The sequence below is a fragment of the Hippocampus guttulatus genome, chromosome 20 (genome assembly GCF_054856545.1).
Source record: "Hippocampus guttulatus isolate MCC_2025c chromosome 20, RoL_Hgut_1.0, whole genome shotgun sequence".
Classification (NCBI taxonomy): Eukaryota; Metazoa; Chordata; class Actinopteri; order Syngnathiformes; family Syngnathidae; genus Hippocampus; species Hippocampus guttulatus.
Genome location: NC_141280.1, coordinates 5,746,720 through 5,769,708, shown reverse-complemented (window position 1 = coordinate 5,769,708; position 22,989 = coordinate 5,746,720). Strand labels below are relative to the sequence as shown.

Below are 22,989 nucleotides of genomic sequence, written 5' to 3'. Positions count from 1 at the left end.
TATTTGTTGGCTTTTTCATTTAAAATGTTTATCAACCAGAGTCGCCAATCTTGCCTTTGCCTTGTGTTAGCCTTTGTCAGTTTTTGGCCTCTTTATAGTTTTAGCTTTGGGGGAAAACCCCCTCTTCTGTCTCGTCTTCTACCTTTGGTTGTTCTTCCTCGTATGCTGCGTTTTCTTGAAAAAAAAAGAAAACATCCAACCATATCCCCTAATTTGTCTGAAAATGAATATTTCCAAATGGCAAATATGTATTTGTCCATTTCTCTTTGCCAGTCACGTATAGCGACTTCCATTACATGTCAAAGGGTGCACTGATTACACTGATGGCGTCCTTCAGCTTTGTGTTCAATTAAGCAGGCCCAGAATTCACACAAAGTAATTAAGTCAATTCAAATGAGACGGTAAATGACGTCACACTATTGGCCCTGCCCCTCCAACCCGCCCCCGCCTCGCCCCGCCCCCAAAGTAGAAGGTGTCACATGATCTGTCAAGTAGGAAGTGTCTAGTTTAGCCTGCGAAGCTTCTACTGCCTCCCTCGGTAGCCTCTAGTGCCAAACTCGAAACGACGAGCCCGAGAAAATCACCGCCATCTCATTCCCGACACGTATCTCGTCGCCGCTCTAATAAGTCGACCGCAGCCATGAACGCGAAGGTGTATTTGGTCGCCGTGGCAGCCGTGGTTGTCATTGGCGCGGGCGTTGCGTCAGCCTCAGGTAAGTTCACCGGACGGTCGCTGGCTCGCGCCGATGCTAACGGCTAACCGACTAGCCTCGAGCGACTCGACGCATTTCCCAAGACCTTCAAGATCGTGTACACAAATGAGAAAATGGCCCCTTAGCTCAAAAGGCAAGGTGAATAATATTTTAATTGAGGCGCAAGTTGATGTCACTGTTCCCCCACCGGGTGCTACGTATTAAAAAATATCCAATTGGCGACGAGCCAGTTTCATTTCCACGCTGGTCAGCGTGTAAGCTAGCCGAGCGTTGCCGTGTTAAAGGCGAACTAAATGACACTCAGTTCCACAATTTAAACCAATAATTTCTATTTCGTTTTTATTTGAATCCGGAAAAAATAGATGCAAGTTACAGCAATCGAACACGTGTTATTTGTATGTGCGTAGGTAAGGTGAGCCCCATATTTGTTTCCATACAGATTACTTTTTTTTTGTAATTTAAACCACAAACTGTCTTTTCATAAAAAGACAATTCTGACAGTTTCACTTCAGTTTTACCATTGGAAAGGGCTTGTGAAACCCCGTTAAATAAATATAGTGAGAGAGTTGTTCCCTCATTAGAATCAAATAAGCCATCTTATATTTAACAACGTATCAAGTGGTCTTTGTGCCTCAAAATTAATAGTTTGGGGAACCCCCCCCCCTCAGGAAATCTATTTTAAAATAAAGGAGATAGGTGAAAATGCTCAACAAAGCAAGCCCACAAGTGAGCAAAAATTAGAAATAAGAATTAAAAGAAATCCAGATTTATTTAAAAAATGTAATTGGTATGTTTGCAGATGAATGCCCCACCCTCAACTGCACTGCTTGTGACCCCGCGAATGACTGCCAGTGGCTCAACTGCCCATCATGTGAGTATCCTTCCATCCCTAAATGTGCGTATGTGTGTCAGGTATGCGCGACGAGAGGGCCACAGGTCGGTCTTTGTGAGGCCCGAATTGTCCGCTCGGACTCCTCCTGATTCCTGGGAATGGAGGGAATGTATGTAAGGACCGCTGGCGTCATGTTGCACAAAACAGCAGTCGCGTGACTGTGACAGGCCAGTTTTTGTTATTGTTTTGGGCTCACACATTGAGGATTAACAGCAGTTGTTGCGATGACTGGTTTCCTTTGAAATGTTTTATCGGGCAAGGTCTGTTTACGCCAGATCCGTTCCCTATAGTGGCGGTGTAAGCAGAATTTGTACATGTAGGAACATGCTGCGCTCGTCTACTCTTGCCCCCCCCCCGCCCCCCCCCCCCCCCGACCCATGCAAATCTGCTTAGCTGGACTAAGTTGATTTTGCAATAGCCACCAAACACACACTAAAAAAATGCCTGTGTGGTTAGGTCAGAAGAATAGAACAGATTATCAGTGTCAGGAAAAGAGTTTACAGACTTTTTGGCTGTAACTCACATAAAAAAAGAAAAATTAAAAAAAAAGACCAACACACACTCATATCTTGACCACTCGTGCGACTGCACATATGAACAAGAGTTGCGTTAGGCGTGTGATTATGCCTGATGCTCGTAAGTCTGACAGAAAAAGTAGCAGAGGAAGCAAGGCGACCTTGTGGCAGGAAACCTGACTTGTCTTCACACCGCGGCCCAATGAATAAGGAAACCAAAAAAAGCTTTAGCTGCAGGAAAGCTTGTCTCCAAATGAGTGGCTAATCCTGACTGTTTTGGTCAGATTTGGGCCACAATCACTTCATTTGAGAGCAGGCGGGGATCTCTGAGTTGTCGACCGGTTTGAGAAGTGAACCCAATATGAAGATTTGATTCCGAAACTGGTCTGACTGCTTGGCAATGTTGTCAAATGCCGTGATCCCAAGCGGTTTTTTTTCTTTTTTTTAATGCTAAAAGGTTTGCCGTATTCCTCTCACATTGCACATGAGGAGAGGGGCGCAGAGGAAAATATAACGGAAAAAAAATCACAACAATTCAAATGGATGTCGAGTTGAAAAAGCGTATTTCAAAAATACAGCGAAATAGTGTATATACCTAAAGTGTGACTTTGAGTTGCAAGTTGTTGCTTTTTAAAAAATATATTAAATGATGACCGCATCTGTAACTCAAACCCTATTCGCAAATGATCTTTTCCATTAAAATAAATGAAAATGTCATTAATCCGTTGCAGCTTTCCCCACAAAAATGACAAATGTTGTAATGTGTGTTAAATGGGATCGATCTGTTAAAAAAAATGGTATTGTATATCCTTAATTCATTGAAGGCCAACAAGCTCCTAAGAGGTTACAATGTTCAGCTCTACGATAAAGACCTTTTATCTAAAGTCCACAGAAATTTTGCAATTGGTGTTTGCCGAGACACTTTGAGGCTTTGGCAATCCTGAACAAAGGATCTGGCAGGATATACTTTCGACAGATGTAACAGTGCTGACTTGACACATCCACCAAGTTTGTCTGGAGCCAAAGTCTCTTTCTGGCTCAAGAATGGCTGACTTGTTGTTGTTTTTGAACCCAGCAAAAAGTGCCCATAACCCTAGCCATCAATGGCTGTTTTGAAAGTCCGGAGGAAGCACTGGCAAGCTAACACCCCCGCAATCATCGCTGCTCCCAAGCCATCTGAGGCCTCATTTGTAGTTTGTATAAACCACCACCTCGCTTGCAAATATCCAAGTGCAGGCCCAACCTTTTCACACCTGCCTGTTAAAACAACGCAATTTTTACCTATGGCCGTGCAAAGTTTCCCCAAAAGGTGTCAAAAATATTTCAACCGACATGTGACAAAATCCTTTGGCAGATAATTGCGTAACGAATCCACTGCAGACAATGAGGCGGGATCTGGTCAGCTTTGTGTGCAGAACAAGTTGTTTTTATAATGTTCAGTTTGTATGCTGGCATGGTGAATCATAAACCGGATCTGACAAACAAGCGTTAATTGAGCTTCGCAAGATGTGGTTCCACAGACTTTTTTTGTTTTGTTTTAAAGACAGCAAACATACATGGTCTTAACTTATTGATGAATGGCATCCTTTCCTCGAACATGTTTAAAGTGACGTGAGTGGGTTGGAAAGAATCCGCAGTCACAAGATGCCGTGAGTCACGACTCGCTGAGAAACGCTAATTCATCCGTAACGGGTGAGCGCGGATATTTGTCGATCTGAGGTTTGCAGAACTGACCCGTTGTAAACAGCGATAATGTTTTATTGGGGAAAGCGTCGACGTCTGGACTTCCTCTTTTGAGGGGCAGGAAACATTCACGGAGGTCCAAAGTCCCATTTGTTGGTTAATGAGTAATTGGATTGCATGATCCATCCCTCTACAAATGTATTGAAACACTCAGACCAATATTTAATTTTTGATTATATGGCCTCGAGTTTAAATTTCATTAAAATATGCTTTTATTTCTGTACCTCACTCTAATCCTTTGTCGTAAGGCATCCATTTTTCATGAGATGTGACCGACAGGTGTATTTTGTTGACCGAGTGTCTCCCAATTATGTCCAAATCTGGCACCGGTTGCTAAGATACCAAGCAGGAAGTAGCTTGGCGCCTAAAACTGCTCCTCTTGGATGCGCAGTCTATCGTCACAGCGTATTTGTCGTTGCGAGGCCGCCATTGCGCAAGCTGTTTTTGTAATCTCATTGCGGACACACTAAATTTGGAATTTGTACTGAATCAACGGCTCATTTACTCATCGTGGACGCATCATTTATGGCACGCTATTTTGCCTCGGTTGCTTTCAGCTATTCAAATAAAAGAGAAATGAAACCCATGAATTTGTCTTTGTATTTCAGCACCCGTTGGCGGCGGTTGCTACAACGTGACTCTCCTGGATAAAAACACCACCTGTAGCAACGCCAGCTGCTCCGGTAGGTCTCCCAACAGTACAAGAACCTCATGTGTCACATGATCTGACTAAATTGAATGATTATATTACGTGTTTTGTTCACGTCGGGGTCAATGGAGCGCACGTCCTAAACGACGTGTGCTAGGCGACCTTCGTGTATTGAGGCCAAATGATCATGGCTATCAACCCTGACCCAGATCTGAATGCCAACATCACATTTTTACAGCCTCCTTGCGTTTAGTTGCGCACCAAATTTCATCGTTAACTGGACTATAAAGTCACGTGAGTGCTACTTTGCTTTGAATGTGTCAGCTCTCTGCCTTCTGTCTCTCGCAGTGTTTTTTTTATTTTATTTTATTTTTTAACATAATTTGAACTGACATGGGAGTGTATTTCAATGTGTGGTTTCTGTGGTATCTGTGGCTTCCCCCGTTTTCAAACTCTTGTCCCGGTGATGGTTTCCTGTCCAGTTGAGCCGACCCCAACCCCGCAGACTCCCACACCTGTTGCCTCTACCACTGCAAAGTCCTCTACCCCTGTTGTCACAACCTCTCACAGCAGCAGTCCTGAACCCACCACAGGTAACCCCCGCAACCCCTTCTTCGCTTCCTCCTCCTCCTCCTCCAGCTGCCTGCCTCGCGCACCCTACTGTGCTTCTAAAGTATTTTTGACTGGAACCTTGCCTAATTCAGTATCTAACATTAACAGAATGACAGGTGCACACCTTCCTGTTTGTCAGCTTGTTTTGAGTGATTCAGGTCGGCAACCTTTTTATACCCAGAGGGATTTCGTCGCGGTTTCCATGGAAAAGACAACACTGGGCGCAGCAAACACTTTTTGACATTTGAAACGACAATGGTGGGGGGGCAGAGGTTGACTCCGGGGAAATCGTTGTTTCAGAAAAGTCATTTTATTTACTAAATGAACACATTTTGAACTCTTATATAAAAATAAAAAAAAAAGCAGGGTTGAAGGTATCTTTCAAACAAATTGAAAAGCTGACCTTAAGAGAAAACTTCTAGAGCTGAACTTCTTAGCAAACACAAATGCTAATTCAAATGATCAATCCATTGGAAATGCATCTCCCTGATTTTTCTGCACAATTTCAGTCTTGCTCCGGAGCCGCAGGTTTCCGACCCCTGCACACTAGAATACACCCAATACAATTTGCAGTTCATTCATTGAAAATATGCCGTGAAAGTTTTTCCCAAAAAAAAGAGCCCAAACGTTAGCTCGGTGAGCATAAGATTGTACGATTCACTGAAAAATGAACATAACAAACGTGATCTTTGCCAAATGAACTTGTGGCACTCTCTTATGGTTTATTGCTTGGAAAAAAACCTTTTGAACGATGCAGCGCTTAACAGTCACTGTGACCCAACCGCAGCCAATTCAACCAACACTTCGACTGCGGCGCCGACACCCACTCTCAACATCTCCACAGTTGCACCCACAACTTCGTCCAAAAATTCAAGTAAGTGGCTGGTGGGACTTGCACACTAACTTGGATTGTTATTTGTATTTTGAAGATAAGCTTACATTGGGGTGGGGGGGGGGGGGGGGTAAAATGGCACTTTCAATTTAACATTTCAGCTTGTCAGTTTCGGGGGGAAAAGTCAGATTTTATCAAGAATGAAAAAAAAATCGGAGTTGGTCTTTTTTTCCTGAGTTAAAAAGAAAAGTAACATTTTCAAAGGAATTTTTTTTTTATAGAAAAAAAAATTCAAGACGATATTTTGACTTTTTTTTTTGGTTGCTTTTTTTCCCGCCCAAAAAGTTTATTTACTTTTTTTTTTCTTCATTTAAAATAAATAGGGTGATGCCAATATTCTTTCAACTGCATAAAATTCAACAAACCGATTAATTGTGCTTCTATTCTTCATCCACTGTAACAACGGGTGCGTCTTTCTTTCCCATCGACTCTTCCAGGCAGTTCCACGACAAGCGCCCCGGTGACGCCCTCTCCGGCCCCTCATAAGAACTCCACTTTCGACGCCGCCAGCTTCATCGGCGGTATCGTGCTGGTGCTGGGACTGCAGGCGGTCATCTTCTTCCTCTACAAGTTCTGCAAGTCCAAGGAACGCAACTACCACACCCTCTGAGGCCGCGCCACGCGCGCTCAGGTTCCACGCCTCTCAGAATGTACCCCCGTTAACCAAAACACTCCCGTCCGCTTCCCTCGATGACTCTAACAGTGTTTCCGAGCCCCCCCGCAAGCCTCCATTTTACACCTCGTAAATCAGTGACTCCTGCAAATTGATGCTGTTTGAAGTCTCCTCATAGAAATGAGCTGATTGTCCCGTAAGAGGGAAACACTGTTGGAGTTGTTCAATGTGACAACTTTCCAAAAAATTCACTTTAGCTTTTAGCCTGTCCAATCGTTTCCGGCCCCTCTCCCGAACGCCGTTTTATCTTGTATATGTTGGTCGTAGTTGAAAAGGTTTTGATCCCCCCCCCCCCCCCCCCCCTCACACCCACTCCCCCGCCGCGGTTAACAAGCCATTTGTCAGGAGAGCGGCTCGATTGGTGTTGTCTTGCTGTGGGCAAAGATCAGCCGAAGCGAGTTATAACGTTGACCGCTGCCCCCTCGTGGGCAATTGCATGCAATAAAAACATCAAGTCCCATCTCCTGTCCGCCGTCACCTTAGATCCCCCCCACCCCGCCGGCTGTCCGATTGCAGCGACGGTCGTCAAAATGGAAAAAGATTGTATAGTATTTTTAGGAATGTCGAAGAGTTAGTTTAATGCCGAGTTAGACGCGAGCGACGTGCGCCGTTCCTCGATGGCGGATCGTAACGCAGTAGGTGTCAAGTGCCTTTAAACGTCTGGCGTGGTGTCGACGAGGAAACTCGAGGGGAAGAATGGGTTTTATTTTTTTTTCCCCCACTCGAGTGTAGTGACGTGTATCCCAGCTGGACTGAAGAGCCTTAGTTACCCGTGGAAAGACGGTAGAAGCCCGGGCGTATTAAAAGTCAGATTTGAACACCTTCCCCACCCTCAAAGTAGATGGCGAGTTCACGTACGGTCGTTATGACTTGACACTCCCGGCAATCGGCGAGTGTCACTTCTGTTGTATTGCAGGGTTTGGTTTAATGTTATGGTGAAGAAAATGTTGATAAATGAGGAGTCTTGTTGGCTGTGTGCTGCTATTTTTTGTTTTGTTTGCTGTCATTTAGTCGTCATGTCCATCTTTTAGGTTTTCGTGAAGTTCAGGGAAGTCTTAATGAAGGAACGTCGATCTGCCTTTTTTTTTTGTGTGCTTTACAGAGCTCGTCACTGAATGTAGGGGTTTTTTTTTTTTTTTTTGCATGCTGTTTCCTTCTTTCCTCTTTATATGTAACAATTAAGGCCGAAATGATTCATACTCTGGCCAAAGTGGAGTTCACGTGAATATAGGTTTGGGTTGGAAATAACACAAGAAAAACTTTATAAAATGGTTTAAATGTCACAAAAAAATTGCATTTCTTCCAAATTGTCTATTTTTGATAGTTCTTTTGCCACTTGTAATTTCCAGCAAAAAATTGTTGCCCATCGTGTTTGGCAGGCGACGACTAGTTTTGGGTGGGCAACTCTTTGGCCAGGCAATGAATCAATTCTGTCCTCAAGTGTATTTGCTTCTTTGGATATTTTTTTTCTTCTCCCCATCCTGAAAAGCCACTTGATAAATCGTGAAGAGAATGCCTTGAAACCATGAGCCGTTTTCACGCCAAATCCCTCCGTTTTGGCACGGGACTTCAGCATTGTACTGACGAGCTTTGCTTGTGCCGCGTTTGTACGGTTCGGAAACCAAAATCAAATGCTTTGTGTATTACTCGGCCGCGCAGTATCGAATACAAACTTGCTTTGCAGTACTATCGGCAGGTGGGCATTAGGCTACAGCCCAAAGATGCACAGGGAGTCTTTTTTGCCTTAGCAACATCCCATTTTTGGCCACGTTTCCAAAAAATACTTGTGAAGCGTCCACTGACGCTGCTACGTCATCAGGCCTGAATTCCTAAAAGACGAGCGTCGCACGCTCAGATTGTCGCAACACGTGTACATTATCGCCTGCTTCTTACTTGCTCGCCGCGCGCTGCTTCTGGAAAAGTGCCTTACTCAGTTACGTTTGTAAGAGGGGAAAAAAAAAGAAATCCTGCTTGTTCATGTACCTCTAAATGGTTATCAGCTATTTCAGACCTGTTTAGACTTTTTTTTTTTTTTCGCCATGCCTAGCCTTAACTTAAAATGAATTCTTTTGATAACATACCACATGCCTGCTTATTAAATGATCTCCTTTCCAAACTGGCAGCCGAGCGGCGGTACAGTTTCGATCCTTTTTATTTTCAAAGTGTAGAAAACCAAAACAAAAAAAAAAGCTTCAGCATTCCCTTGCATGGCCCACTGATTGCTAGGCGCGCGCACACTGGAGTGCCATCCATTTGTGTTGCCTTCTCCAGATGTCATACTTCTTGGTAAGATTCCAATGGCTATGTACAAAAAAAAAAGTGGCCTTTTTATTTCTGTCTTTCCATGTGTTTGCATTGTTTGTTTTTTTTTTTCCAAGTGTGGCTTTATGTTGCAGCCTGTTGACCCAATAAAGTTTGTTCAAACAAGCATCACCGTTCTCCTTGGAATATAGATGATTGTCTGATCTTTTGTTTTGGCTCTACCGCAGCAATTTTTAAGGGCGTCACCGGATGGAAAGAGGCTTGCGTCCCAGGATAAAGTTGACGCCTGTGAATGTGAAGTCAGCTTTTTTTCTGTGGTGGGAGTAAATGTTGAATGATGTGGATGTTCAATTTTTTTTTAAATTACTGTAGCTCCTTTTAATTTTAAATTTTGTCGGCACAGTATGAACATGAACACAGCACTTAAAATAGGAAACTAATAACCTAAAATGATTCAATAAGAAATGTGTTGTACCCAATTTAAAAATTGTATCTTGACCAAGCTTCCCAGGTTGTTTGAGGCGCTAGCGTGTAAGGAGAATCCTTGTTTTAATATCCTATAACCCTTTAAAGTGCTTCAAAAATGACTACAAATTTGTTTCCCCACAGGCACTCATGCTGTCTTTTGGTATTTTTCTCAAAAGTTTCCAGGGTCACTGCAAAGTTTGCTGCTTTCTGGCTCCCCCCCCCCCCCCCCCCTGCAAAAAGAACCACAGTGTATACTTTCTCCAATGACAAGTGTTTTAGTGTGTGCTTTTGCAGTTTGTTAACTTCCAACTGGCCCGCAAACCCTTATTTTGGGATTTCAAGTTATGTCCGCAAGAATCCTGAATGGGCTCGTGCGTCGAAATTCCCATTCGAGGACTGTGCAAAACTGCCGAGCAGCACACCGGGAGCTCAGGAAAGTGGACTGGCTTTGTGTCTGTGGCCGGGTGGCAGCTAATCTGGTTTGCGCATCCAGTTGTGCTGGGTAACCTAATGCAGCAGCAGAGGAAAAGCAAAACCTCAGGGCCCTTCCGCCATACTGTTGATTAGCAAAGGTGGGCGGGGTTAGCGGTCGAAGAAATTAGCTGCGTTTAAAACCCAAACAAAATGGGGAAAATAGATTTGGTTTACCTTCCCATTTTTATTTTGAGGATTAGATTGTTGTATTATTTCAGAAGTACTGTCTTCTGCTCAAAGAGAAATGAGCACTTTTGACCCAAGCATACCAATCCGGAAACAAACTGAAATTTGACACCTCTCCCATTTGTATGAAAACGGCTCAAATATGCTTTATTTCAAATATGCACTATGTAATATACAACAAATCATTACAACATGACATGGTTAAAAATAAGATCTAAAAACGTGTAAACTGGTTTGACGTAGTCATTCTTGACTAAGCTTCCCAGCAGATGTCTTCTTCTTTGAGGCTGTTGCGTAGCTTCTTTGTTTCCCTGAGAATGTGGAGGCTCTGCTGACCTACGCTGCTCGGCCTGTCCTGATGATGATTTTTGCTCCTGGCAGGAGACGTTGACAACGGCTGCATGGCACTTGGCTTCTTGGTCATCTTGTTGGTGGCGTGTGGCTGCTGGGTCAACTTGTGGACCTGAAGGAATGACAAGAATAAATGTCTGGTTTAAAAAAAAAAACAAATGGTAAGAAAAAAAAAACAACCAATGATTAATGTTTTTCAAGGCCGAGGTTGATTCTTATTTCATTTATTGTGAAAATAATTGTTGGTGGCAGTCCTAACATACACACTTATGCATGGATAAGGTCCTGCTTGTCCTACCGATTGCTGGTGTTTCCTCAGTTTCGTGATCTGCGCTCCTTTTTTGTCCATCCTGGCCACCATACTTTCTAGTTCTCTCTGCAGTTCGTGCCTTTGCTCCATATGCTGAGTGGCATCGATCTGACGCATCAGCTCCTGATGTTCACTGAAATTTCCCGCGCGTTTAATCATCGCCAAATGTGACAAATGTGTCTATTACGGCGATCTCGGCCGGACTCACAAGCCCATCTGTCCCAGCTCGTCTTGCAGGGCCAGTAGAAGGTCGGACAGCGAGCCCAGCGACTGCGCGTCGGGCTCGGCCTCCCCGTCGCGCCTAGCCGCCGGCTGGGCGTCCATGCGCAGGCTCTTCCTGGCACCGCAGCCCGTACGGTGCAGGGCGCTCACCCGCTCGCATAGCTGAGGCTGGTGGTGCTTCATCATGTGCAAGATGCTCTGCACGTTGGCGTGCACCGAGTGGCTCGGGTTGGTCGACTGGAAGGAGAACACAAATGCATCGAAATATTCCACGGGGACTGACAACCAAAAGGTAAGGGTGAATGCTTTATTTTGGTAGGTCACTCCTTACCATTCCTGCCACAAAGGGAATCCTTTTGTGCTTCAGTGACGCACTCTCATTCTGCCGGGGGGATTTCTGAAATAGATCACAATAATCAGATACCGCCAATTCATCCCCATGAACCATTTTAAGGCTTTTAAACAATACCAGCATGGGCTTTTGGGGGGTCTTCGTTGGCTTAGTCTGCTGGGCAGCGGGTGGAGAAGACAGTCTAAGATTGAGGTCCAACTCTCGTTGCAGCTGTGGACATAGTGCCAAATTGTTTTTAACCACACGGCATGTAGAGAGGTCCAAAAGTACGACAAATGCATCTGCATGTGGAATGTACAATGGCAAAAAGGTCGCTTAATTTGAGGAAATTTTGACTTACCTGGCCTGCTTTCTCCTGCACGAGTTTCCGCTCATGCTCCTCCTTCAGAAGCCTCTGCTCCAGAACGGCAAGCTTCATCTGTCAACAGCAGTGTCAAAACTAATGACTGCAAAAAGTAAAGCGGGGAAAAAAAAAAAAAAGATTTGGGGTAATAACATAAATCTTACCTCTGACAGATTTTGAGTCCTGCTCAATTTGATACACTCTGATTCAAGTTTCTGCAGCTTTTCGTGGTGAATTTTCTCGTCTGGGTTGCTTGGCTGCTTCTGTTGCTTCTGCTGCTGTAGGGTTGTGTTTCAATGAACACACGAGTCAAATTATTATATAGACTGATATAGATATTGATAGTTGGCTCTCAAGGTCAACCAAAACCATGGTACAATTGTCCATGCATCGTACCTGATTGTCCGCCGGTACATCCTTGTCCTTCCTGGCGCTGTCCACCATCCTCCTCATGTAGTTTAGCTGCTTCTCAAGCGCTTTACAGCGAGACTCGGCAGACTGCAGCTTAGCGTCCAGCTCTGTAATCAAGGCTCAATCTCAGTTAGGAGGCATCACTTTGCTTTCACCTAAAAGCAAAAAAAACAAAAAAACAAAAACAAGGTGTTATTACCTTTCCTGTTATCACCCTCTGTCACAACCAGGCTCGCTGACATCGCAGCGGGCTCATGCTTCCCCGCATCGTGTGAAAATTGTGGGTGGCTCTTTTGTGCTTGTAGCCGTTCCTGCTCCAGGCGTTTTATTTTCTCCTGAAGGGTCCTTAGTGCTTCCACGACACCTGAAATGAGGCAAGCAGACTGTACCTGCAAATATATATTCTAGTGACAGTGAGGAAAAAGAAAAGCCAAACACCTCACGTACCCTGGCTGCTCTGTTTAGTCGATTGGAGTCCAGGTCTGTCGATCAGGTGCTCTGCGCCTTTGGGGGAAAGCTCCGCTTCTTTTGGGATTGCCAGTATCTTGTCCGGAGGCTGGTAATAGCTCCCTATATAGCTATTCTTGGAGGGGGAGTCTGAAAACTACACACAACGCAAACCTCCCTTATGGTCTACATACTACCACTTGGCAAAACGATTAAAATATTGAGAACTAGATTCATATATTGTCATGCATCATTTACAGAGGCTTAATAATAAACTCAATTTTACTGCATGCACATACAGACATGACACATATGCACAGCAATTGTATGATTTGTTTGGTCACCAATTTTCAAGGGCAATCACCAACTTTCTTGAACACACCACTGATAAGGAGGCTAATTTAAATACAGTACCGCAGTTGGTCATTTATACGCATACTGATTGTACTACTACAGTGATGCATTCGTGGCCACTGGGGCATGAGTCACCACTTATGCTACATTCCAAGTTTAAAGTTCTTATTTTCCGGTATAAAATCACCCAGAAATATTTGTAATGAATGTTGCTAACTAGTATTGCGAATTAAAACATATAAATGCATATTATAGAATCTCTTTTAAGTGTTTGCACCTGTGTGGCCCCTGAGCAGCAGTCAAATTTACTTTGCCAGGACAAATTTACCAGTTTTACCGAACGCAGCATTGGTCGAGCAAGTGTAGGTATGAAATGTCCGAGCTCCCCAGAGGTTCCCTGGACGCAGCATAACAGCTAATTTATTATTGTTAATCGTGAAAATCCCAATCGCCTCTTCATTCGCAAAAATAGCAATAACTGCATTGTTAAAAAGCTGCTAGACACTGGTTAAAGCCTAAACGATGATCGACTTATGCTTGGCTAACATTTAGCACTCCGAGCAAAACGGCTACACTTGAAAGGTTACCTGGTCGTGGCTCAACTCCATTCTGTACCATTACTAGGAGTTATCCTCGTTCGGAGCGTGCGTCTCTATTTAAAACTGCTGATTGATATCTGTAATAGCCGTTTCGCGCTAAAGCAGCTGCTTTTGACAGAAGGTCCCCACAGTTTAAATTTCCCTCTCTTTTCGCTTTTTTGGTTCATGTTCCGCCAGCACACTAGTTCCGCCCTCTCCACGCCATCACCTTGCACACTTTCTTGCAGATTACGCGATTAAAAAACGTCACTGTCTCGTAAATATTTCCTCATAGACACACGTTGTTCAATTGGAATAATAATAATAATTTAAATGACAATAATAATAATAATAATAATAGATTTTATTTATAAGCGCCTTTCAAGACACCCAAGGACACTTTACAATAACAAATAACACAAAACAATACGGGTTGAGCAGCGGCAGCCAAAACGCGCCAGCGTTCACTCAACCCGAAAGTCAGAAAGAAACAAGGGAGGGAGAGGGGGAGAAAGTTTACTATATATTCGTAGTTAAACCGGGATCCATTGTGGGGGGGGGGGGGGGGTTACACAAAGAAGAGTTCTGGACCTATTGAAGCTTAGGCAGCCGTCGGCAAGTGCTCTCATGAGCCTTGCTTTTTTTGTTGTTTTTGTGTTTGTTTTGTCACTTTGTGTTGTTGTTGCATCATGTAGAGCAGATTTGGATTGTTTTTCAGCATTTTTTGGCGATGAGTCAAAAGTCAAAGCTTTGCACGACTGAAAAAAATGTATTTTGCAATTATAGTGATCCAAATTGCACGTTAGTTGTGCTGCACGTGAAATAAATGATTTTAATGTTTATGTACACAAATTTTGTTTAGTGTTTGATATGTTGCGTGGCCTTGCATAGCTAATAAACAAATGGTATGCAATCAAAAGCGTATAGCACACAGGGGCCACTTCCTGTGGACACTCTGGAGGAGGTGGGCAACAGAAGGATGCTAACTAAGCTAAAACCTATGATGGACACTCCCTCCCACCCTCTCCAGCCCGCCCTGACAGCACTAGGTAGCTCCTTCAGCCAGAGACTGTTACACCCGCGCTGCAAGAAGGAGAGATACCGACTCTCGTTCCTACCAACTGCTGTTAGGCTGCTGAATAAAAAATAGCAACAATAATATTATTAATAATAATAAATGATGTGGAAAACAATTGTAAATAGCACTGCGCTTTATCCATTTTGTATTTATATTGCACTTAATTGAACGGTGTTTGTTTTTTCTTCTTCTTTCTGCCTACATTCTTGCTGCTGGAGGCTGTAAATTTCCCCAGTGTGGGACAAATAAAGGATATCTTATCTTATCTTCCATTAAATGTATCACCCTATAAACCTTTGTTACCTTCATGTTACTTTCTGACTAAGTCTACATGTTTCACCAGGTCATACTTTACATTGCATTTACTAGGAAATTGTCATCTAATAGGATTCTAACCTCTTTCTCACTCGTTTCACAAATAGGAATGACGCCATTTAAACAAAACAACCCCGAGTGGGGGGGGGGGGTCAACAATACCTCCCCCTTTTTCTGCCCGTTTTCCCCCCTCTTATTTGTGATAAACAACTTAAGGAGGTGGAGCGGCGACCGTTATATTATGTTGCATGGTGGGAGTTGTAGTTTATAAAAATCCAGTTTTGGAATAACAAAAGGTGTCGGGAAGCTTCAACGAAAACTCAACTCCCAGAAACCCTTCCCTCGCCAGAATGGTAACAGATGACTGACCAATCAGCACCCAGAGCTGCCACTATCCCACCCCTGAGCACAGAATACCTCTTACCATTGGTTCGCTGCGGCTATCAATCAAAAGTTTACCCCGCAGTTGCTGCCTCTTGATGATATTACTGCGGGGCGAACGAGGCTAGCCACTTGTGTGGTGAAGTGTCCCGTTGCAAGACTAGTATCGAAGAATGTGACTAAAGTAAGTAATTTACTCACGACACCATTCTGCTTTTGTCACACTATGACAGCTAACACGTCTTTGACAAGCGGCTTTGCCCTTTTACTTGGACTGTAGTGGCAAGGGAGCAGAATCGAATGGAACTGAGTGACCGGCAGGCAGGCTTCGGTATTTGTATATTTTTCATGACGTATTAGTGTTCAAACTTGTCATTTACGGGCGGTCAGATAAGTAGTAGGAGCACATTTTAGGACTTGGGAGATTGTTCGTAGTATTAGTGAGGCTTTTTTGAGGGGGCAGACCACGTATCAGTATGCTAAACAATGTCTGGCGTGATGTTGGTTTAAATCCCCTGCTAGATGCCTTTTGGGAGACAATGCAGATGTTATTTGACGTGAGTGATCATACTTTCATTGTATCTGCACCTTTATTTGTTTTTCAAATATTTATCCCTGTAGTCATACGCCACAGTGTCCAGTTTGCTGCGGCGCTCTGTTTTCTCATCGCCCTCACTCTCTTCTCAAATGCAATTGTTGTGTCCTTGTACCATTTTAGGACACAGGTCGAAAAAAAATGCAACAACCTACACATTCTAATGTTCGCTTAACACGTTGAATATGGATATACTCCACAGTCTCCACTTAGCTGGAGCGCCCCGTTTTCTCATTGCTCTCAGTGTTCCTTAGATTAAAATTAAGAGCATTTGAGACACGACAGCTAGAAATGATCACAACACACACACACACACACACACACACACACACACACACATATGTTGCAGTATTATACTCCATAGTCTCCACATGGCTGCAGTGCTTCATTTCCTCACCGCCTTCAGTCTTCTCTCGAATAAAATAGCAGCATCAATGTATCATTTGAGGATACAAGTCTAGAAATTACAAAAAATAGTTCCATTATCCTGTAGATGTGACTAAAGGTACATTACATTATTCGACTCCGCAGTCTCTGCTTTGCTGCAGCGCACAATTTAATCACTGTTCTCAGTCTCCTCTCAAATAAAATTGTTAGACTTGATTCAGCTATAAATGATTAAAAAGAACAAACAACAACCAAAACAAAAAACATGATCATCATAGCTTCGTCCCTTGGTACATTTTAGTGCTGGTGGACAATGCAGTTAATTCACTTCCATTCTCTCCACTTTGCTGCAGCTCTCCATTTTTGCCAATAATGCTGTTTTCAATGGTTTACATAAATATCCCGATTTGATACGTGTGTGTCATTCCTGTACCATATACATGTTGAGTGTTCTCGTGTGCTAATGTTTGCCTTAGCCTTATTGTACATCAACAACACACATCAAGTCTCCATATCAGAGGATGGACGCGCAAGACCAGGAGACTCTGGGCAGGTGGGATGGGCTGGCCAGCCGTGACGCCAGCTCCAGGACGGCCGCCATGGAGCACATTCGCCAAGAGGTCCTAAGCAAAGTGGAGGCTATCGGGCCCGAGCCGACGTCCTCGCCCTCGCCCTGTCTGTCAGCGGCATCCGGTTCCCCCGCCAGGAGCGAGCTGAACGCTGTCCTGGCCCACCTCCTCATGCTCACCAATCGTTGTCCTTTCGAAGACGTGAGGGAGCGATGCGTCCGGCTTTTGCAGGCTGTCCAGGTAGGAGATTTTTATTATTTCTGTTGTCTACCTCAGATTCTTCCCTTTTTTTAAATCTACCAGTCTGTTTTCTTTGCCTCCCTTCATCTCCTTTTGAATACAATTGCTGCATCTTTGTAACGTTTGTAGATACACGGCTCGAAATGACAACCATGCTAATATTAGCTTAGCCTGTTGCTGTGCTTCAGTTCTGGAGGCTGCACTAGTATACTCCACAATCTCCAATTTACTGCAGCACTCTCCTTATATAAAAAAAAAAACAAAACCCAGCTGCATGACGAGAGGTAAACACAGCATCCCCTCGTCCTCCTGAGTGCTCTCTATGAGCACTTTGATGGGCTGACATGTCGCGATTGGGAGGCCATAAACAGTTTGTACGCTTGGCGTCATTTGGGTGTTTTTGGAACATGCGGGGACGATAGGGGCAGAGTGATGAAAGAGGGAGAAAGCTGCTTTGCAGGTTTTAGCCGCACACCACAGAACAGGCCTTCTGGTATTTTTGAATTATGCTAAGCTGCATTTGCCCCGGGTTTGCCAAAGGCTGCTTTTCTATGCACCCGCTGTTGCATGTCATGCGGATGAGGTCTTACAGTTGAAGACCCCAAATCCGTGACCTCCCCTTCTCTCATCGTCACACACACACACACACACACACACACACACACACACACACACACACACACACACACACACAGTAGCATCTTTCTCGCGGCTAGCAGAAATGGAACGGAGGCTTTCGAGTCAGATGGATCTTTAATACCGTCAGATTCTTTGAAGACAAAACCTCTGAAAGCATTAAGGCCGATTGCACACATCGATAATTGGGCTGCAAGTTGGGGAAAAAAAAGAAATGGCTTCTTTCCGATTAGCTGTTGTGTATCAGCCTTTTTAGTCACTGTTCTGTTTGTGTTTTGAAAATTGCAAAATTAAAGCAGAAATTCTCAACTTGTTACTCGGGATTATTCCGGTGGTCCTGGAAAGAATCACTTCCCACGTACCGTTTAGTTGTATTTCACTTTTCCCCCAATATTTAGATACAATGTTCATCGCGTACAGAGACTTGCAATGATGTTATTTTCATGAACCCTTAGACCTGCTACACTACTGTACTTGTAGGGCTAGACTCATCTGCCTGACCGATTATTGGTGCCGATATTCTGCATTTTTACAATCATAATTCAAACGGCAGATAAGAAATAATTTCAGTTAAATATCCTCATAGGCACTGTACAAGCTGTGATGGCTGCTGGAGCTAATTCGGTTCCAGAAAATGTTATTTATCCCCCGGCAGTGATCCCTTGAGCCAGGGGATGGTATTTGCAATGTTATATTGCCCCAGTATTAAGAGTGAGCCCCGTGGGTGAAGGGTTATTGGGTCAAGGCTGAAAATAGGGATCTGTGTGTGTGTGTGTGTGTGTGTGCAAGTGCAAGGGGGCGGAGGGGCTTCGGTTCCCATGGGCTGTCCTCGTGCATGCGTACATGCACGAGGAGAGATTTGTCAACATATTAAAACAGGAGGTCATCCAAAAGGGCTCATGCTGAAGCTTGACACAGCCGAGTGTCATTGATCAAATTCAAATTGACGCGCAGGTCTAATTTTTTATAAAAAAAATTCTCGTATTAACCCTTTCGTGCACCCTGTAACACGATAACCCGATAAGCTGTCCCTCAAAGGAGCACACACACGCGCACATATCAAAAGAGACAATTGTTTGGATCGGTGTGCGTCAATGACGGTGTGGACGGACTCCATCACCCGGTCACCATATTCCCTCGGTTGCATGAAAGAAGCTCCAGTCCAGTCTCGGTGGCTGTTTGAAAATCCCACTGAGTGGCTTCTTTGTGTTATGTAATTGCGCCATTGTGTTCTCCCTCCAGTTTCCCTGGAATTAGCTCTCAGATGGCTCATTCACTTTGCATTAAGCCCCGCGCATGCAAGGACGATCGCAGATGGATAGATCATAGCAACTCAACGTGGCACTCATGGCGTATTACGCCTAATGGTTTCTTTTTCTCTAATGTCCTCATGCATTATTCAACCCAAAGCCTCAGTTAGTGCCTCTCACTTATATAAAGAATTGTACGGTCAAGTCTAAGAGCCCCCCCCCCGCGATATTCGACTTCTATCATAGCCTGTCAGAAGCATGTATTTTTTTTAACACCCCACTTTGTGAGTTAATCATGACCGCTTAGCATGACTCGGCAACCGCTGCAATAAACACTCATGTGTCATTAATTACGCCAAACCGGCCTTCCCAGAATAACCTCAAAGACTGGACATTGCATTGTCCAGCCGAAAGCCTTTGGCCATGTACTTCCCACCCAGTTGCATTGTTGTTGTTTTTTTCTGGACAATGGCTCGCAGATACTTACTAATTATCGCACCTCAAGGATGAAGTTGCAGACATGTGTGAGATTGATTGTGTTGATATCCGAAGATGCAACTGATTCATAACAAGTAGCATGCCATATTTTTGGAGTATAAGGTGCACCTTCAATGAATGACGTATTTTTAAAGCTGTTCTCATATACAGGGCGCATCACATGACAAGGCAAATAAGAATAGAAGCTACAATAGTTGCTGCAGTTGCGCTATGCATCCATTAGATGGAGCTACGCTAGAGGGAATACAATACAATACAATACACTACAGCTTTATTTTTGTAGCGCTTTCACATCCGCTGCACTGTAACAAAGCGCTTTACCGAACATTTAAAATACTACGTCCAAGAAATCGGAATGTTGATCAATATATAAGGCGCACTGTCGGCTTTTGAGAGAAGTGAATGCTTTTAGGTGCGCTTTATAGTGCAGAAATAATGGTACATAATTTTTCAAGGAACAAGATTTCTTTTAAATCACGTATAATACGCCAGAAGGGGATCCGACATCGCAGACAGATTCTCTCCCCCCCCCCTCCCCCCAACATACACTTTTAAAGCCAGTGCAGTATGCTGTGGCCTTCAGAGAAAGACTAGATACAAGGGGGGGAGACCATGTTGGAATTGTGCAACTAGGTCACCGTCAATCCGGTAAGCCTGAATAAATCATTAAAAAGAAAAAAAAAAGAGCAGACTTGTTCGCGTTTCGTCATGATTACGATATAAAACTGCTTCATATCTATGAAACATGTGAAGACGGCATTATCCCGGTGCGAAGGGAAGGATGGGCTCACGTCGGGTTTCGGATTTTGCAGATTCTTAGCAGTCGTCATGGTACCAGTGACATGAAGTGCAATGGTGAGATGGGGGGTGGGGTGTTTGGATGGTTGGCACTGTTACTTGAGGATGGTTATTTCTAGCCGTGCTATTCAGGAGTTGAGAGAGAACTGCGGGGCTTATTTCGACATGCAAGTGGGGAAGGGAATGGAGGGAAAATTGCCAAGAGCAGGTGGAACAGACCTGAACCAAAAAATTATTGGCCATCCGTAGTTAAACCATAGTCACATTCAAGTGTTTACAATTAATGTGGATTTTTTCAATGCCCGGTCAGTGGATTTAAAGCGAGTTGTTAAATTTCTCCGCTGCAAGTGAGCGCAGGCCAGCGTTGCGCCGCACTGCTAAATAAACAAACCTCTCTCATATTTATACAGCAACCCGCAGATAAAATTACATTCCTTGAAAAGGATTTAGTACGGGCCTCCAATGCTTCCTCAGTGAACACGTCTCCCAAAAATGCATTAAATCCTCCTTTCTGTTGGTTTTAACGCTGCCAGTGGAAACCCAAGCTAGCGCAATCATAAATCAGTTGATCTGCTGGCTTAAAAAAAAAATTTTTTTTGGTCCACATCGTCGCCTTCGGGCACTGCGTGAATCACTTTTATCGACCCGCCGCAACATTTTGACCTGCCGTTGCATGAAAACCGCAAGCGCGGTAAATAACACGAATGACTGTTTGGATTTAAGGCCTCCATTTCCAAGGCTCTGGCAAGCATTAGTGAGACGCTTTATTGGGGGTAGTAATGGAACGGCGCCATTATTAATGTTGTTAATCACACCTGAGTACGGTTTCGTACATGATGGCAACACATCAGGTCTGTGACATCCTGCATCTCTTTTTGCATGAATCACACATGCGGTTCGATGACGAACAGCTTTATAAATCTGCTTTGGCATTTGGCCATGCAGCAAGATTGGGCCAACTTTCAAGCTGTTTGCGTTGATATGCGGCGCTTCAGCAAAGTTTTACATCCACATAAAACGCTCAGCCAATGAGTATGTTCGTAAATAATATTATGACATGTTACTGTTTACCTCTTACAGTCAACGACTTGGCTTTTGTGTATAAGCTTTCGGTTCATTTTACCCCGGGGGAATATTTGGCTTTTTTTCTTTGGCTCCTCTGCAACACTTAGTAATTCCGTATTTAGAGTGAAAGCGGGCATGTTAACGAAAAGTGACTTTTTGTTGCTTGTATAGAAAAAGATGGGTCGCCAGAGTGCCTGGACTAGCCAGTGCTGGTGCCAAGGTAAGCTGAGCTGCATTGTGTTGTGTTGAACGCACTGATTAGCATTGCTACCAGTGTTAGCTTCTGATCAGCAGCGCTTGATTTTTTTGAAATTGTCGACACATCATCAAGGTACTTTGTGTTTGGCAATGTGCCCTTGCACCACAAACACACAGTATAAATTAGCGGATGTCTCCACGAGTTTAAATCCTTCATTGTGTTGTGCACTCGCTATTTGGACCATCTAGTTCTGGTGTGCTGCTTTTGTGCCATTTGCTGCTGTGAAGCCATAATGTCTCATTGTTGTACTAATGAAGACATATTGTGTTTTCTCCTCTTCCCATTACTTACTTAATGGGAAGACGAATCAGATGCGACAAAATTAGGCAGATGCACACAAAATGCTCATGCCAAGAAGTGGCTGCAGATCCCTCGTTTTTACACACACCCTAACACGGCCAACTGGTGAGAATTAATTTGAGCAAAGTCGCGAATGAAGGCGATGACATCCACACACCTTTTGTTCCTCACCCTCTTTTTTTGCTTTGCCTTTCATTTCATGGCTCGCAAACCTTTTACTGCCTGTTGCAGTGAACATCTTGGCCACACGAGGGCACTCTGAGCCTACCGGCCGACTTGACGGGATGGGAATTTTCCATGCACTGGGCATGAACGTTTGCAATGCACCGCATGATTTTGATATTTTCCTTTTGCCCTGGTCATTGGGCTGTCATCCAGCTGGTGTGTATTTGTTTGTGTGTATGTCTGTGTGGTTAAGCCTGTATGTGTGTCCGCTGAATGTCTGCTGATCCATCCCCTTGCTGTATGTGTGCGTATGTGTGTGCGTGTGTGTTTACATGTCTCGGGAGATTTATGGCAGGCAGCGTGCCGGATTTCAAGTCATCTGGTCACCAAAGCTAGTCAGGTGGCTGCAGCCCAGACCGAAGTCTGAGGTAGACCCCTATTAGGATACAAACCACACTTGGCTCAACACTCTGGTCAACCTGCCGAAAATACACAAACAGCATTTTAGGAACACAAATGTATGGTTTTCTTAGTAATGTTTACAGTGCTATATTCCAGCCATCATTTAAAAATATATATTTTATTGACTTTTTTTTTTTTTTTTTTTTACAGGAGATATTAACTTGCATTCAAAAATGTGAGCGCTGTCTGAGCAATAGTGAACTCAAGTTTGCTGTCAAACTAAACGACAAACAAAGGGAGTTCCACGTTGCATATTTTAAACAACCACATAGCTTTGCCCATAAGTCTGCTAGCTTAATGCTAACGTATAAGTTACAACGAACTGTAGGAAGCTAATTGCCGCCGCGACCATGCTTATGAACTAAACATACAGCGCAGGATCGACTCGTACTTTGTTGTACTTCCGGAGGCACGGCGCGGCCCTGAGGACATCGTCTGCTAAACGGAAGCAAATCTCTGAAGGCTGAGTTTCTCTCACACTTTCGAAAGGGAGTCTCCCAGCCGAAGTTCAGCCGAGACTACGAATTGGCAAAGTCGACGATTT

The 22,989-nt window shown here is 44.0% G+C and overlaps 3 protein-coding genes across 5 annotated transcripts in view; 2 read left to right on the top strand and 1 right to left on the bottom strand.

Annotated features, from left to right (window-relative positions):
* The first annotated feature begins 491 nt into the window (after nucleotides 1–491).
* Nucleotides 492–9,117, top strand: LOC147187716 (uncharacterized). 2 transcript variants are annotated; one of them, XM_086099728.1, is made up of 6 exons: nucleotides 492–713; nucleotides 1,513–1,584; nucleotides 4,472–4,546; nucleotides 4,995–5,105; nucleotides 5,912–5,998; nucleotides 6,454–9,117. In XM_086099728.1, exons 1-6 carry the CDS (start codon nucleotides 641–643, stop codon nucleotides 6,624–6,626), a joined length of 591 nt encoding a protein of 196 aa, XP_085955854.1. In that variant the 5' UTR covers nucleotides 492–640; the 3' UTR covers nucleotides 6,627–9,117. The 2 variants fall into 2 exon arrangements, with proteins under 2 accessions (XP_085955854.1, XP_085955855.1); XM_086099729.1 differs by lacking the exon at nucleotides 4,995–5,105.
* A 1,088-nt stretch (nucleotides 9,118–10,205) lies between these two features.
* LOC147187715 (centrosomal protein cep57l1-like) lies at nucleotides 10,206–13,600 on the bottom strand. Of its 2 annotated transcripts, none has more exons than XM_086099725.1 (11): nucleotides 13,457–13,600; nucleotides 12,516–12,672; nucleotides 12,268–12,432; nucleotides 12,054–12,175; nucleotides 11,822–11,935; nucleotides 11,655–11,732; nucleotides 11,432–11,524; nucleotides 11,294–11,359; nucleotides 10,949–11,199; nucleotides 10,729–10,873; nucleotides 10,206–10,542 (listed from the first exon to the last, which is right to left on the bottom strand). In XM_086099725.1, the coding sequence occupies exons 1-11, from the start codon at nucleotides 13,475–13,477 to the stop codon at nucleotides 10,333–10,335; spliced, it is 1,422 nt and encodes a 473-aa protein (XP_085955851.1). In that variant the 5' UTR covers nucleotides 13,478–13,600; the 3' UTR covers nucleotides 10,206–10,332. The 2 variants fall into 2 exon arrangements, with proteins under 2 accessions (XP_085955851.1, XP_085955852.1); XM_086099726.1 differs by having other exon boundaries at nucleotides 11,822–11,932.
* A 1,720-nt stretch (nucleotides 13,601–15,320) lies between these two features.
* Nucleotides 15,321–22,989, top strand: part of LOC147187714 (sestrin-1-like) — a 35,882-nt gene continuing 28,213 nt past the window's right edge. The window contains exons 1-2 of the mRNA XM_086099723.1: nucleotides 15,321–15,405; nucleotides 16,680–17,012. Of these exons, the coding sequence (XP_085955849.1) occupies nucleotides 16,725–17,012 (288 nt within the window). The 5' untranslated portion in view covers nucleotides 15,321–15,405; nucleotides 16,680–16,724. The remainder of the gene's footprint in view (nucleotides 15,406–16,679; nucleotides 17,013–22,989) is intronic.